Source organism: Stenella coeruleoalba (assembly GCF_951394435.1).
Source record: "Stenella coeruleoalba genome assembly, chromosome: 5".
NCBI lineage: Eukaryota > Metazoa > Chordata > Mammalia > Artiodactyla > Delphinidae > Stenella > Stenella coeruleoalba.
Window position 1 is genome coordinate 99,163,123 of NC_137150.1, and position 16,035 is coordinate 99,179,157.

The 16,035-nt window shown below is 37.4% G+C and overlaps 1 protein-coding gene across 3 annotated transcripts in view; it reads right to left on the reverse strand.

The window, feature by feature from the left end:
- Positions 1-268: 268 nt before the first annotated feature.
- Positions 269-16,035, reverse strand: part of EPHA6 (EPH receptor A6) — a gene marked incomplete at its 3' end in the record, with an annotated part of 858,431 nt that continues 842,664 nt past the window's right edge. For 2 of the 3 annotated variants that reach the window (XM_079923296.1, XM_079923295.1), the window contains 4 exons: positions 13,574-13,767; positions 11,277-11,348; positions 1,380-1,529; positions 269-383 (listed from right to left, as the gene is read on the reverse strand). In XM_079923296.1, the coding sequence (XP_079779422.1) occupies positions 269-383; positions 1,380-1,529; positions 11,277-11,348; positions 13,574-13,767 (531 nt within the window). The remainder of the gene's footprint in view (positions 384-1,379; positions 1,530-11,276; positions 11,349-13,573; positions 13,768-16,035) is intronic. The other variant, XM_079923297.1, reaches the window with a different exon arrangement.

The window sequence follows — 16,035 nt, forward strand, 5'->3', positions numbered from 1 at the left end:
AGTTACACATCCATGCTGAGTTATTTACCATTGTGTAATGATAATCTGCAGTGGGCCAGGGTTTTATTTGCAGGTTATTCAGAGAGGAGCTATGATGAGTGATTTTTAAGTCCAGGTTGGAAGCATAAACAAAGGGTGTGTTCTCGTAGTCTGACAGGAGACTGCAGTTTGTGAAGTGATGTTTGGAGAATCAGAAGAGAGGGTAGTAGAGAGGATATCTTTCATTTTAGAAATGCTGAGGCACAAAACACAGGTGCTTGTAGTACTTTCATACATGAAATCCCTTCTCCTGTATGTGCATCATGTGTAAACGTAAAGTCTGTATACTGCTGACTATTCGTCTCTGGTGTCCAATGAGTATGACTCCAATTCTTCTAATATCACTGTGAGAGATTGAGAGAGAGAGAGAGAGAGAGAGAGAGAGAATATGAACATTTAGATCTGGTAAGTATGACAGAGAGGAAATGAACATTTAGATATGGTAAATGTGCCCCATGTCAGATTTGCCAAAAATTGTATACCTGGTAAAATGAGAGTTTAAGCAGAGATATAAATGAACAACAGGAGTTTGTTACCTTTTTCTTTACCCTGGTGCCAGAGAAGACGTCAGGTCAACCTCAGATTTAAGGGTACAAAGAATTCAGGTACCGATGTAATGTTCAGATATTTCATAAGCCCAAGGGTTTTATGTAATTGTATAAATTTTCAACAGTATTAGCAAAATAGCATGTAGGATAGAAAGTATAATGTGGACTCCATTTTAATTGTCATGGTCTTTCAATAATTTGAAAAAATGCCATTATATTATGTTGAACAGTATGAAATTACCATTACTATTTTACAACAATGGCAATTTAATATGGCTTCACCTACTAGTTTTAGTATCTTTCTTTTAAGCACATGTTGAGCATTTTCACTGCACCCATGAAAGGATAGCATTTGAGAAAGTGGAAAAATGCTGGACCATTGTAACATAGAGAAAAAGCTCTGAGATAACATAATATTGTATTATTACAATTATTACATTTGATGAAAGTAATAGGAATTGATTTAGTATACATGAGTCAAAACTAATTTGCAAAGGTAAAACTATGTTGATGTAAAGTCTATGATGTGAACAAGAGTAATATGCATTTTAGAAAGCATTTAAAATTTTAAATAGTTTTTTGAATTAAATATATTCTTTCAAAGGAAAATAGTTAAAAGTGCAATGTCCAACTTTCACTAGAATGATCGACAGAAATGGTGAGGAAAGATGTGGAAACACCATCCTAGTATTAGGGAAGGTAGTTTAACCATGGTGTTCTTGATATAGTATTTGAATTTATAATCTCCTGAGTGGAGCATCTAAATATAGTAATAAACATAGCACCACTTACTCAATGCTCATTCTTGAAATGAGGTCAAAAGTTGTAAACCCTGCTGCCATGAAGTTATTCTTATATTGCCCCATCTTTATAGAATCTAGCCAGTCACCGACCGTCACAAACAAAGGATATTCGGGAACTTCACCAGGAGAGTCTGGCATTCTACGAGGAAAAAACAAACAAACAAGCATGGAGACCATTTAAAAGCCGGATAAAGCAAAAAATACCCAACTTTATTTTTACATGTTACAGTATTCTTACATCAAATGTTTTCATCCTCCATAGAACACTAGAGATTTAAAATTTTTCCATCATATTCAAATCAGCCACTTATACCTGGTCAGTTTCACTTGTCAGTTTCTTTTGTCTTTTCCTGCTTTTTGCCACTACTAGGTCTTATACTTGATGTATCTTGAGAAAACCCACATCTTGCTAACTTCTGTTTACTTTTTTCTCTTGCATGAAATTCTGTTTTCAAATTTGAGGAATACCCCCAAAGAAAGTAACTAGCCACAGGCTATTCACTCATACGCTTTCTGACCTGCCACTGAATCTATGCCCTTTGGCCTTTTTCACATTTAAAAAAAAAAATTCCATTTATTTTTGGCTCCATTGGGTCTTCATTGCTGCGTGCAGGCTTTCTCTAGTTGTGGCGAGCGGGGGCTGCTCTTCGTTGCAGTGCATGGGCTTCTCATTGTGGTGGCTTCTCTTGTTGAGAAGCACAGGCTCTAGGTGGGCGGGCTTCAGTAATTGCAGCAAGAGAGCTCTAGAGCGCAGGCTCAGTAGTCGTGGCGCACAGGCTTAGTTGCTTTGCAGCATGTGGGATCTTCCTGGACCAGGTATCGAACCCATGTCCCCTGCATTGGCAGGCAGATTCTTAACCACTGTGCCACCAGGGAAGTCCCCTTTTTCACATTTGCTATGATAACCCCTTCTTTTTTTTGTGGTGAATTCATTGATCAAGTCTCCATTTATCTGTCCTCAAACATTCAACAAGAATTTATTATTTATTAAAAAGTAATTTCTGCTGTCATAGAGCTCAACTGCATGAATAAGATTTACATACATCCAAGTATAGGGTAATACAGCCCAAAGCACAGATATTAATAAAGCACAAAACTAGAGCAAAATCAATGCAAGCTTGGGTTAACAAGAAAAAGGAATCTGTCATTGATGGATCTTAAAGTAAGTGATACAGAAATTTGTATTTCTGTTCCTAAGATCTGATGCACAAGGGCATTCCAGTTAGAGATATTTTTGTAGTTTTAATATAAAAATAATATAAGGGTATTATTTTGAAAAGGTTAGTGAATGTGTGAATACATAGATATAGATACATATAGGTATATCACCAGGACTCGGGTCTTTAGGAGCACAAAAGCCAGAGATGTACATAATACATGGGGATACAAGTTGTACACTGTATGACTCCTGAAAACCCTGAAAGATGCCCCTTGGAATTATTTAGGACAAAGTCCCTACTAAAGACCTAAAATTCATTTCTTTGGTTTTTCTTTGATTCTACATTGACTTCTACTTTTCTAAACTGAATTCTAGTTGAAGGTGGACAGGGGGGTGAAGAAGGATGACAGGGAAATCCAGGGATTATTGCTCTTTCTATATAATTGACATTTGCATAAACTAAATGCATGTATCTTGTGATTATACTGTAGTCCATATGGAGTCTGGTTACTCTTCACAGTGACTTGTGTTCTTTTTACCACTACTCAATTCTGTTACCATATTTCCTATTTTGGAGGCTGTAAAGCCACATTTTATTTTCCTGTACTAAAAACTGCAATGCTATTTGATTATGGGCTATTTCATTCTAATTAATATCAGAATGATTCATGATTTGACCCTAAACAAAGTTTAGTTATGTTAAAGGTTGAAAAGCTATCATGGCATCTACAAATAAACACTTTAACGGTTGCTATATTTCTTAGTTTCCTAGAGTTGTTTATATTAATAAGAATTATCAAATAAATAAAAGTTCATATATCAATAAAAACAATAAAGTTCTCCATGGCAAACAGAGTTAAACAGGGTTTTTAATTGTGGCGTTTTTTAGAGCCTTCACTAGCTTCTGCGCTATTTTCCTAAATTATCTGACCAGTTTCCTACAGAACATACTTCAGGAAATAATGCTGTAGTAAGTTCACTGACCAAGTTTAAATATCAAAATGCCCAGGGTATCCTTATTCCTTATTAACATAAATAAAACAATATACGTTAGGAAGCTGAATGTCCTATTTCAAAACACTGTGGCTCTCATGTCTTTTAATTACTTGTCTGAGAAATCTGTTGAAACTGAACCAAACTAAAAGGATGTGTTTAGGTGAATTTCCCTTCATACTCCTATGCCATTCTTGATGCACAGACATAGTCAAATGACTTCCACTTCTCTCTCCTGAGATAATGCTAGAATAACTCTTGAGATTTCACAATTCATATAATTGGTGAGTGAAAATGTAATTTGCTAATTTTATGTCCTTAGTATAGAAAGGTCATGGAAGGACATTCTGTATACTAAATGACTTAAATGGCCTATTTCTCTGTTGAAAAGCATCCACTATTTGCTCCTAGAATGTTTCAATACCATAATTCCCTTTCTCTCCATACATCTTTAGTAACCTAGTTACACTTTGGCCTTTATGCGACCGCACTGACGGTTGATTTAGGAAGGTCAGCGTTCCCTCATTGTTCACAGCCACTGTGCAATAACTTTTCTTTCACCTTATAATGAAGTTGAAAAATGCTGCTATTTTCTGGCTTTGAGGGTTGGGTGCCATCACCCTCACATGAATTCTCTGGAATATTACCTAATAAACAATAGGCGCCCTTTCTTATCAACCATGTGCAATGATAAATTCAGTCTGCTATTTGCTGAGCATGTAGAAATTTCTGCTATTTGGTGACTAGTGGGAGCTTCCCACCTGAGAAATGTCTTTACAGCAAAACCTCACAGAAAAAAAGTACATATTGTAGAACAGAAGGTCAAAGGTCTACTACCTTCCTCAGAAAAATGAGGAGGCGGTAGAATTAGGAAATTGTTCCAGGTATACATTATGGTCAATTAAGATTAGGAAAAGGGCTGCAGTATAGCTAGAATAGGTAATAGTATAGTTTAAGGTGCAATAAACACATACTCTCAATATATCTAAATATGTGAAAATGAATAGCACCGATAGAGCCAAGAAGTCTTGATTCTGATGAGCCCTTTGAGTTCACAATAGTATTAGTATTTTAATTTAGAAAGTTCTTAGGTTACCAGTAGGTATTAAAACTGCCGTTAAAAAGCAGGAAGGTTTTTATCCTCAAAAGTTTTCCATATTTTATAATCATCATGTAAATATAAAAGTAAGAGACCTATTAAAAATGATTCAAGAAAAGTTATACTTTGAGAAACACTATTCCAAGGTAGGATCTTGTTTTATTTTATTTTTTTAATTTTTATTTATTTATTTATTTATTTTTGGATCTTTTTTTTAAACATCTTTATTGGAGTATAATTGCTTTACAGTGGTGTGTTAGTTTCTGCTTTATAACAAAGTGAATCAATTATACATATACATATGTTCCCATATCTCTTCCCTCTTGTGTCTCCCTCCCTCCCACCCTCCCTATCCCACCCCTCTAGGTAGTCACAAAGCACCAAGCTAATCTCCCTGTGCTATGCGGCTGCTTCCCACTAGCTATCTATTTTACGTTTGGTAGTGTATATATGTCCATGCCACTCTCTCACTTTGTCACAGCTTACCCTTCCCCCTCCCCATATCCTCAAGTCCATTCTCAAAGGAGGCAAGAATATACAGTGGAGAAAAGACAGCCTCTTCAATAAGTGGTGCTGGGAAAACTGGACAGGTACATGTAAAAGTATGAAATTAGAACACTCCCTAACACCATAAACAAAAATAAACTCAAAATGGATTAAAGACCTAAATGTAAGGCCAGAAACTATCAAACTCTTAGAGGAAAACATAGGCAGAACACTCTATGACATAAATCACAGCAAGATCCTTTTTGACCCACCTCCTAGAGAAATGGAAATAAAAACAAAAATAAACAAATGGGACCTAATGAAACTTCAAAGCTTTTGCACAGCAAAGGAAACCATAAACAAGACCAAAAGACAACCCTCAGAATGGGAGAAAATATTTGCAAATGAAGCAACTGACAAAGGATTCATCTCCAAAATTTACAAGCAGCTCATGCAGCTGAATAACAAAAAAACAAACAACCCAATCCAAAAATGGGCAGAAGACCTAAATAGACATTTCTCCAAAGAAGATATACAGATTGCCAACAAACACATGAAAGGATGCTCAACATCATTAATCATTAGAGAAATGCAAATCAAAATTACAATGAGATACCATCTCACACCGGTCAGAATGGCCATCATCAAAAAATCTAGAAACAATAAATGCTGGAGAGGGTGTGGAGAAAAGGGAACACTCTTGTACTGTTGGTGGGAATGTAAATTGATACAGCCACTATGGAGAACAGTATGGAGGCTCCTTAAAAAACTAAAAATAGAACTACCATATGGATCTTGTTTTAATATGAAACTATCACACGCTTAAAGGCTTTTCTCCCCTTACCACTCTAACATAACTTTTTCCTAGCTCTTACATTTATATATGGCTAGCAGAACTGTACAGATAGGGTCCATTCTATTCTATATTGCCTTTATTTCACATACTGAGGAATATTTTCTATATGTCAGTGGTCTTCATAACTAATATTCAAGTGAGCGTATAGTATTCTGTAGGTTGATGCTTAATAATTTGTTAATTCCCTGAGTCAGACTCTTAAATTGCTAGCAACCTTATTAAATTTATTACAGATGATTATATAATCATAGAACATGTATCTTTATGCTTCAGTTGAATTACTTCCTTGGGAAAAATCCATAGGACAGAAGAATTTTGTTTTTAAAGAGTAAGTTAAAACTCCCTGATGGCAGGAATCATATCTCATATATCTTTCTATTTTCTGTAGGCCTTAGCACAATGCTGAAAGTATTAAAGGAATTCATTAAATAAGTGATAATTTAGATTTGAATATTCTCTACAGAAAAGTTTGGTCCATGACATAATGGTTGATTCATGATGAATAATCTACTTTCATTTAACTCATTAAATGGAAGAATAAGAGCTTATTGCTGTAACGGTCAGCCTATTAATGAATATGCTGTTGATTTAGTTTATTCCTCACATTGCAAAAATGTTTGCTTATCTATCTTGATAGGTTTCAGAGTGGAGGAAGAGGCAGTTACAGGTGAGTGAGGCAGCACAGGGTTAAGGGACCTAGAACTACAACAGCAACATTTATCTTATTCAATATCACTGTTTTTACATGAGCTTCTCATCTCATGACTAAGGGACTACACTTCACACTATTTACTACACAAACTACCTACCTAACCTTTGAAGGAAGAATTTATCTAATCAGATTAAAAAATAAAACATTGCCCTCCCTATAATTAGGCCTAATCGTCAAATTGAACACAAGTTAATGAAACAATTTTGATATTCCTTTAAGATTTTAAAGTGAAATTTTGCACAAGATGTTCTAAAATTCTAAGGGCATAGAACCATGCCATAAATCTTGTGACTATTTCATGCTTGTGGGCAATATCTCTTTTTTTTTTTTTTTTTTTTTTTCCCGTACGCGGGCGTCTCACCGTTGTGGTCTCTCCCATTGAGGAACACAGGCTCCGGACGCGCAGGCTCAGCGGCCATGGCTCATGGGCCGAGCCGCGCATGTGGGATCTTCCTGGACCGGGGCACGAACCCGTGTCCCCTACATCGTCAGGCGGACTCTCAACCACTGCGCCACCAGGGGAGCCCGGCAATATCTCTTTGCTCCAAACAATCTGACGCTTCTCAGTGCTAAATTGGGAGCGTGAGTTATTTTTTGTCAGCCTCTTATTTTCAGTAAGTCTTCAGGTTTTTTATTGACATGATTATTTAATTCTCATAATAAGCCTGATAATTGGTAAAAAGTATGAAGGAGTGATATTCAAAGCAAATTTAAAAATTATAGATGTGTTTAAACATTAGGAAGGATAGATACAGGGTAGGAATAATACTGTTTAAGTATTTCCTACATTCTGAGTAGAGTTCTTAGCACATGGTCACTATAGTCAGAGTAACAGATCACTGAACCTCAGGAAAGCCTATTTTATGTGGGTAAATAATACAGGGACAGAAATAGATTTCATATCACACGCCAACTACAATTCATTGCCAGTAGTTATCAAAACGTGGTCTTAAAAAGATACAGAGGCAGCATGTGGGCTCAGTGAGAAGGAGTGCTGTGATGGTTAGTAATGTCGGCCATAACAAGGAAAAGAAGCAAAGCATACATTTGCCAACACTGGAAAAATTCAAACTACAAAAATGCTTGAGGACGTAAATGTGAAACTATGTTGCTGCCATAGTTTCCTCATTTCTTTATTTTGTTGTAGTTACTACTTTCTTTTTTCAAGTAGTGTTCTTCAAGTGACCGAGCATTGTAGGAGAAAGTTGGGGGAATATACAGATTACGTGTTTGCTTATTCCCATGAATGAGGGCATACTCATTTTCTACATCCTTGTATTTGCTTAGCAGAACATAAAATAACAGGCTGTGCTCTGCTACAAATTCTTTTTGGAATTTTAATATACTCCATTGATGAAGTCTGATAAGTCCAGAGAAAATCTATCTGGAGATGTAAAAACGTTATCCTCTTTTCCTATAATCATAAACAGTGCAGTGGTTGTATACTGTGTAGTGGAAAGAACAAGGACTTTGCAGTTGGTGGACCTCATTCAAATTCCTGATCTAGTAATTACTTGCTGTGTATCCCTGGGAAATTTAGCCTCTTTGAGTCTCTGTTTCCTTACATGAGGGATGGAGATAATAACAGTGAGGATTACATGACATGACAGATAAAAGTGCCTAGTACAATAACTGGCACATAGTAGGCTCTCAACAAATAGCAGTAATAGTTATTGTTGATAATGATTAATAGAACTTGTATCAATATTAGTACTGGTATTAACATTAGTGATAGTATATTGTGGCAACAGTTCATGTGAATAGAATTTAGATTTTCTAACGGGTAGAAGTTTCACACTTCCTGTTTAATACTTAATATTCTGTCTTCCTTCCGCAAAGCTTTGCTTATCACTCGATTACAACACTAGTTTTGGCCAGCCAGTTATTTCTCTGTCAGGAAAAAAACCATTAAAACTGTTAGTTACAAAAATTAAGCAGAACAAGTTGTCCATGACTTCGTTTATAGAGATAAACAATTTAGTAAGTGATGATTACGGACAGCCTAGGCAGCACTTAGCAACATGTTTTCAAAATGAATAGAAACATTTCTAACAAACTGTTGAAAGTTATTGCCCTCAGGAGACAGCATTGCAGGTGCTTTATTAATTGGATGGAGGGAGGTAGTACCATTTAGTCTTATAATGTTTACTTGCAGTTCTCCAAAGCAGATGATACTGGTTTGAGCTTTTCCTTACCTTCATGATTCACATATTACCAGAAGCCAAGTGCTTGAAAAGTTCAACAGTCGATTTATACATACTAAGGAGAGTGGTGGTTCCAGTTCCTAAGAGCTAAAATATTATAAGATCCTTAATTATGGCCTAGCAGGTAGTGAGAATATTCCTATGTGCCTTGGCCTGGGTGGAATATGATTTCTGTCATGGACTGGTCCATCTGGTCAATTGTTGCCTGTTTCTGAACGCTACCTTTTAGCTGATGTTGTCGAGGAGCCCATAATCTATAAAATTCTCATCAGTGACATGCTGGGCATCTGGAGCAGGATTGGGAGAAAGAATTATTCTCCTATTACACTGCAGCGCTGTCCAAAAGGCACTGTCCAGCTGATTTCAGCCTAGTGCACTCAGTAGGCTACGGTGTATGGAAGAAACAGGGGTGGGTGTTAAGAGGTTGGAGGATGAGTGTATAGGATGATGTAGGTAGGGTGGGGAAGGTAGGGCTGGGTGAAGGGACAGCCATATAGTCATCAATCTACTTCGTGCTATTAAACTACCGGGCCCCAGATGTGACTCTGGATTCCATGGCAATATGCTTGCCTCTGGGTTGGTCCTGAGGGTCAGGGAAAGGGAGAAGAGGTGTTTCAAAGGGTGTGGCCAGGCAACGCTCCTGATGTCGTTCTCCATGTAGCCTTGGTCTCAAGCTGGGCCCTTTTTCCAGGGGCTGTGACAGCTACAGATATTTCTTTGAAAGGGGTTATAAGGCATCATTGTACTGTAAATGAAAATGAAGGTAGTTTGAAATTCATGCATGAAAGGATGACTGCCTATATTACTAAGGTACTTTCTCAAATTATTTTTTTTACAGTCAATTGGATTTAAGGTTGTACTTATATCATTACATTCACTTATATATCCATATGCTTTCTTGAGTAGCAGAGAAAGCAAGAAGGTTGGGGACTTCACAGAGCTCTGAATACTCCCATGGGAGTGTGTCAGGCACAAGAATGTCAGCATTATTTGGAGTGGTTGTTCTAAATAATAAAAGCCTTCTCTGACCAACAATTTTTTTTTCTACTGGGTATTCTGTCCTTTGAAAGAAAAATTACAGATATAAGGTCTATGAAATTTCCAATATGCTGGTATAAAATGATGAAGCTGTGGGTTTCTCAGCTTTCCTCTCCCCTCTTTGTCACCTTAATTTCTTCCCCTCTTACTACTCTGTCAAGAGAATGGATAAAACCTTCTCAGGTGAATTCTTGAGAAAAAAAGCAATTAGAGTGGAATAAAAACCATAGGGACCTAGTGGGTGAGAGAGTTATGTCAGTATAGGAGTGTGAGAGAACTTTGGGAGTTTGGGGATATTAGAGAAAAGGAGCGTACAGGAGAGTTTAATAAGAACTGCTGTGAATTATACTCTTAGACTCCTTTACCTGCTTGAGAGATACATGGGAGGAAAGACTGCAATTCTATACCCCATCATGTTTCCTTAGTCCAACATCACTCTGGGACAAGTGACTGGGCTTTGGAATTTGGGGGCTGGAGTGGCAATGTCACAGTTTTGTAAGCATAAAACAAACCAGGCATTCTGTAGCTAACATTGCCATCCTTCAATCTACCACATCTCTTCTCCCTAAACGGTCTCAGTGCTCTGGGATCAGGGTAGGTGGGTGGCATTGGGGGTGAGGGGGTGGACAAGGGAAACCCACTCAGGCTGCTTTGAAAACAAGAATACTGATAAAGGTTCAGGCACGATACCCTTAGAACTCTGGTTCTTTTTGTTTCCCAAACAAAAGTATATTAAGGGTAGCACATATATCTTTGTCAGAAACAAGGATAGCAAATCAGTCACAAAAACTTCAATTTGGTCCCCCAGAGATTAGACCTTTTTTTTTTTTAAGTTTTTTTTTTTAATGTGGACCATTTTTAAGGTCTTTACTGAATTTGTTACAATATTGCTTCTGTTTTATGTTTTGGTTTTTTGGCCACGAGGCATGTGGGATCTTAGCTCCCCAACCAGGGATAAAACCCACACCCCCTGCATTGGAAGGCGAAGTCTTTAACCACTGGACCGCCAGGGAAGTCCCAGAGATCAGACTTTAGAATTGAATCAAACTGCCAACTTTATATAAAGCCCAACTCCTGGCCCACGTGTGGAAGCACCATCGCGGAGCCTGCCTTTCTCTGGCCTGTCCACTGGATTATTGCCCACCCAGTTAAAGCATAACTTCTGGCCCTCAGTCACCAGCCCTCATACTGACTTTACCTCTGGTTCATTTGGACTTTTTGATATTTTCTCATCTTAAATTCTTTATCATTATTTTCCAAATACGAGGAAGATTCATTATCTTGAAAAAGCAGGGAAGAAATTGTTTTACCTGCTTTTCTTCAAAAAGAAGGCTCTTACCTGCCTGCGTCTACAGCCATAGAACAGTCAGAGAGCTCTGTTGACGGGCACTGGCTGTGGAGTCCGTTGACCCTAAACCACAAGAGGTCCAGATTAAATGATTTCAGACTCACTCCATGATCCCTTTCTAGTAGTTCTTTCTCTTCATTATTAAAGCATGCTCATCTCTTCAATAAAACATATAAAAACAAAACACAAGACACATTTTCTCTAACCACTTCTCTTTCTTTTCAGATACAGATTTTTTGAGAAAACAGTACTGGACTTGGTACTTTGTACAGCGCCTCTCTCTGACCTCACATTCACTCCTCCCCCACTGGGTTTGTCTTACATGATGCTAGTGAAAATGCTCTTGCAAAGGCCGCCCATGAAACCGAAACACATAGTTGCTAAATCCAATGGACACACTTCATTTTTATCTTAAGGGAGCTTCATAAAGCCTTGGACATTAAACTCCTAGGAACTGTCTCCTTTTTTTTGGTTTCTAGGATACTGTGCTTTCCCTGTTTTCCTGATTATCTGTCTGGCTCTCCTTTCTCAGTCTCCTTTGGGTACACATCTTCAATTCATTTCTTAAACCTTGGTGTTCCAAAGGTTTGCATTCTTTTCCTATTTCTTTTTATTCTTTATATTCTCCATGGGTTATCTTAACTATGCTTAAAGCTTCAGGTACAATCAATATGCTGATGATCTCCAAATCTACATCTTTAGCCCAGATATTTTTAACTGAGTTCAACCTATATAAATATAAGTGCCTACTGGATATATTCACTTAGATGTCCCACAGGAATCTTCCACTCAATATGCATGAAATGGTCTCATTCCTATTCCAAAAACTTGTCCTTCTCCCTCTCTCTCAGTGGTAATACCATCAACCAACTTGTCTAAGAAAGAAACCTGACAAATATCTTGATTCTTTTCTCCTCCTTCCTTGTTCACTCAATGACCAAGACACATTCGTTTTCCTTATCTAGTAATAAATCCATTTTCTTATCTCCTGACTCCAAACTTATTCTCATTTCATAAGTCAGGCCCTGACCTTTCCTAGCTTGGATTGCTGAAAACATATAACTCTCTCTGTTTCCCATCTTGCTCCTTGCTTTACACTTTTAGTTTAAATCAGCCCTAGAGTGATCTTTCAGAAATGCAAATGTGATCATGCCCTTCTCTTGCTTAAAATCCTTCAATGGCTGCCCATTGCTTTTACGATAAAATTCAAAATGGCCCCCATGCCCACTCTCACCATTACAGCCTCCTGTGCTGGACTGCTTTAGGGAAGACGGGCTAGAATAATAGTTTAATCTCTAGCTATTTCATGCTTGGCTTCACTTTACTGAGGCTGCCAATTAGTGATTTAGAGGTGAACTCTTCTATTCTCTGCTATGAACTGAGGTCTGTTTCAAGTAGTTCTTGAAGAGCCTTTGGCTTTATTGTCACTAAAACCTGCACTGACTTGAACTTGTGACCTAAAGTTGAACATTTGTATATCCTATTGGCCATCCCCGGAGTCAGGAAAGTAAGCTTTGAAAACGCTTTGGTTATTTGTAAGTCCAATTTGGCCTAAAGAAATCTATTTTCAACTTAACAATATTTTAAATGTTATATGTTCAGACATAGATGGCAGTGTTTTTTTTTTTTCTTCTACTTTCCCTCTTATAATTGCTTTTCAGAGAGAAGTGGGTAGATCTCTCAACGCTACTGACTTTTATAAAATGGTGGATGAGTGCTTTCATTTTCTTGTCTTGTCATCCGTCTTTCTCTGGTTTTAGCAATGGAAGGTAACAACAGCTGGGTGTGATCATATCAGCAGGAGACATCCTTGCTCCTGGCTGATTCACAAATTGCCCCTGTCTTGCTTGCCATTTCAAAGAGAGGAATAGAATATAGAATGGACAAGAAAATTAAAGGGGTTGCACACACACGCACACACACACACACACGCACACACATAAGATTTTCTTCTTATAAAGGTAAGAAGAAAATCAGTAAGTCAAGAAAGGAATTAGAAATACCATAGACCCACACAGGAAAAAATATTTAAAAAGTGATTCAGAAAGATTAGATATGGACAAAAGGAAAGGGGAACTTGTTTTCTTGTGGAAAAAAATCATTTTTTTAAATGTTAATAAACTGCTTTTTCAGCTGATAAATAAAATATGGTTTATACAGAATATTCTAAAAGGTAGACAACTAGACAGTTATCAAGGCAAACTTCCTCCTCTTTACCTGTTAGTCTTGTCTACAGCCTGAAAGAAATTATGATTGTCAAGGGGAAAAATCAACATTATGCATCTTACACAAGGATGTCCTCTACCAGGGTGTGAAGGGCACTGGGATTGCGGATCAGCTTGTCAAGGAAGCTGACAATGTCAGTAAATTTTGGTCTGTGATTTCTCTCCTTCTGCCAGCAATGGAGCATCAGCTGGTGTAGAGATGCTGGACAGCCCATGGGAGCCGGAAGTCTGTAACCTTCTTCAATGGACAGAATGACCTAAATGCAAACATACACAGGTTATTCTCTTACTTTTGGGTACAAGTAATACATATGCTAAGTTATAATTCCTTTTATAGAGGAAGTGGAAGCCAAAACATTGGTAAGCATGAAAACTACTTGTGAGTACATGTAGTCCAGACGAGGATAAATACGAAAGTTGTGAACAAGAATTGCAAGTATCTTCGTAGCATCTGCTGACCCCCCTTGAGAGGAAAAATATGTTTTTAAAATTTGTGGTATACATATGGGTGGTTAAATTTCATCCCAATTGTCCAGAAATAGTTTTTGTGTGATTTAGCTGGAATGCCTCAAAACCCAATTAGGACATCAGAAATTTAGTCTAAGATTGATGCATTTAATACAAATCACATGTGACAAATGTTTTAAGTAAAACTGTACTTCTGCAGAAGCACTGAATTCCTGATTCATTTTTTATCCCTTTATAATAATGTCAGTGAGTATCCTTTTTGTAGCCATCCTTCCTTCTTTCTTCTTTACTGTCTAGTTAATTCTTTATTTCATTTATTTGGTTGCACCGGGTCTTAGTTGCAGCAGGCGGGCTCCTTAGTTGTGGCACGTGGGCTCCTTAGTTGTGGTAGGCGAACTCTTAGTTGTGACATGCACGTGGGATCTAGTTCCCTGACCAGGGATTGAACCCAGGCCCCCTGCATCGGGAGTACAGAGTCTTAACCACTGTGCCACCAGGGAAGTCTCTGCCTGTTTAATTCTTCTTCACTTACTTCTGTCTTTCCCTTAGTCTGACACTGATGTGATTATGAAGTCCTTTCAGAACTTCTAAGGTCATTTAATCTTTGAAATGCTATCAGTGCCCAGCTTAAGGCCACAGAGCAACAGGACATTCAGCCTGAGTATCCTCTGGGCCAGTACTCTCCAATAGAACTTTCCATGATGACGGAAATGTTCTCTCTGTCCAACATGGTGGCAAGTAGTCACAGGTGGCTATTGAGCATTTGAAATGTGGCTAGTAAGACTGAGGAACTGAATTTTTAGTTTTAGTTTAATTAATTGACATTAAATTTTAAATAGCCACATGTGGCAAGTGGCTACTCTACAGGACAGTGTAGCTTTAGGGACAGGATAAGAAGCCAAAGTTAACTTTGGCTGTATAAGATAAGCCATAACTGTATTATTATTATTTTTATTGTACTTAGGAAATCACATATAAGATAAGGTAAGATATTTCTCTATTTCTCTGTTTAATATACTACCCACTGGGAATTTCCTAACAATGTAATAAAGTTGACCTGGAATTTATGTAGCTTATTTTTTAATAAAGTGTTCAAAGGTATTCACGTGACTATTCTTACATTGTCTCTGGGAGAAAGACAAAGGAAAGGGTTTATTTACCCCCTTCTTTTTTTTTTTTTTAACATTTGTCTGCTTTTATTTTAAGAAGGCAAGGAAGTGTGTAAAGAAGTTTTCAAAATTCCCCAATTGTTAAAATTTAACAAAACAGTTAAAAAGAAAAACTTTGCATAGAGAAGGCACTGAACTGGAACCACATTTTTATAGACTAGGTGGTTCTCTGGGAGGGTTTTTAAAGGATTGTTGCTCAGGATTTGCCTAAAGCAGGGCAGGCTCTCTGAAATCCACAGCCCCCCCTCTCTAAAATGCCACCTTGTGAGGAAAAATGGAAGTCTTTTAAAAGGTGCATCTTATGGTCCTGTGTAGGCATCTTCCCCCTGCCCCTCAAAATGGAGGTGTCTGGTGGGCTCGGACCCAAGCTTTTCCGTTGATATTTCCCCCATTTTTGATGTGGGAAAATTGAGGGACAGACGAATATTTAAAGACAGGCACAATTCAAGCTTACCTCTTCCCTGTGCCAACAACAGAAATACAAAAATGTAAGTGTAAATATTGTTATCAGTGCTCTCTTTATTGTACCACCATCTACACAATTTCATTTTCTATAATAATAAAAAAACCACATCTCCTTTTAATTTCTTTTTTAATTGACACTATTTGACATGACTCTAAAATATCTATAATTTATGCTAGAGGCAGTCTGTAAAAAGAAGGAAAAATATGCCTTCAGGAACCTCTTAACTGCTAAGCTTTAGCTTTTTTCGTAATAGGGAATGTCTCATAATCCCATCTGTGTCTTTGTGACCAAAACACTTTAACCTGTCAGGATACTAGCTTTTTTTCTGTTCATTTTATATTCCGTTATTGAATAGGATTTTTTCTTATCTGTTTTCTGACTACTTTTGCTACCAATTAGGCTTGAATTTTAAGACATTTTGC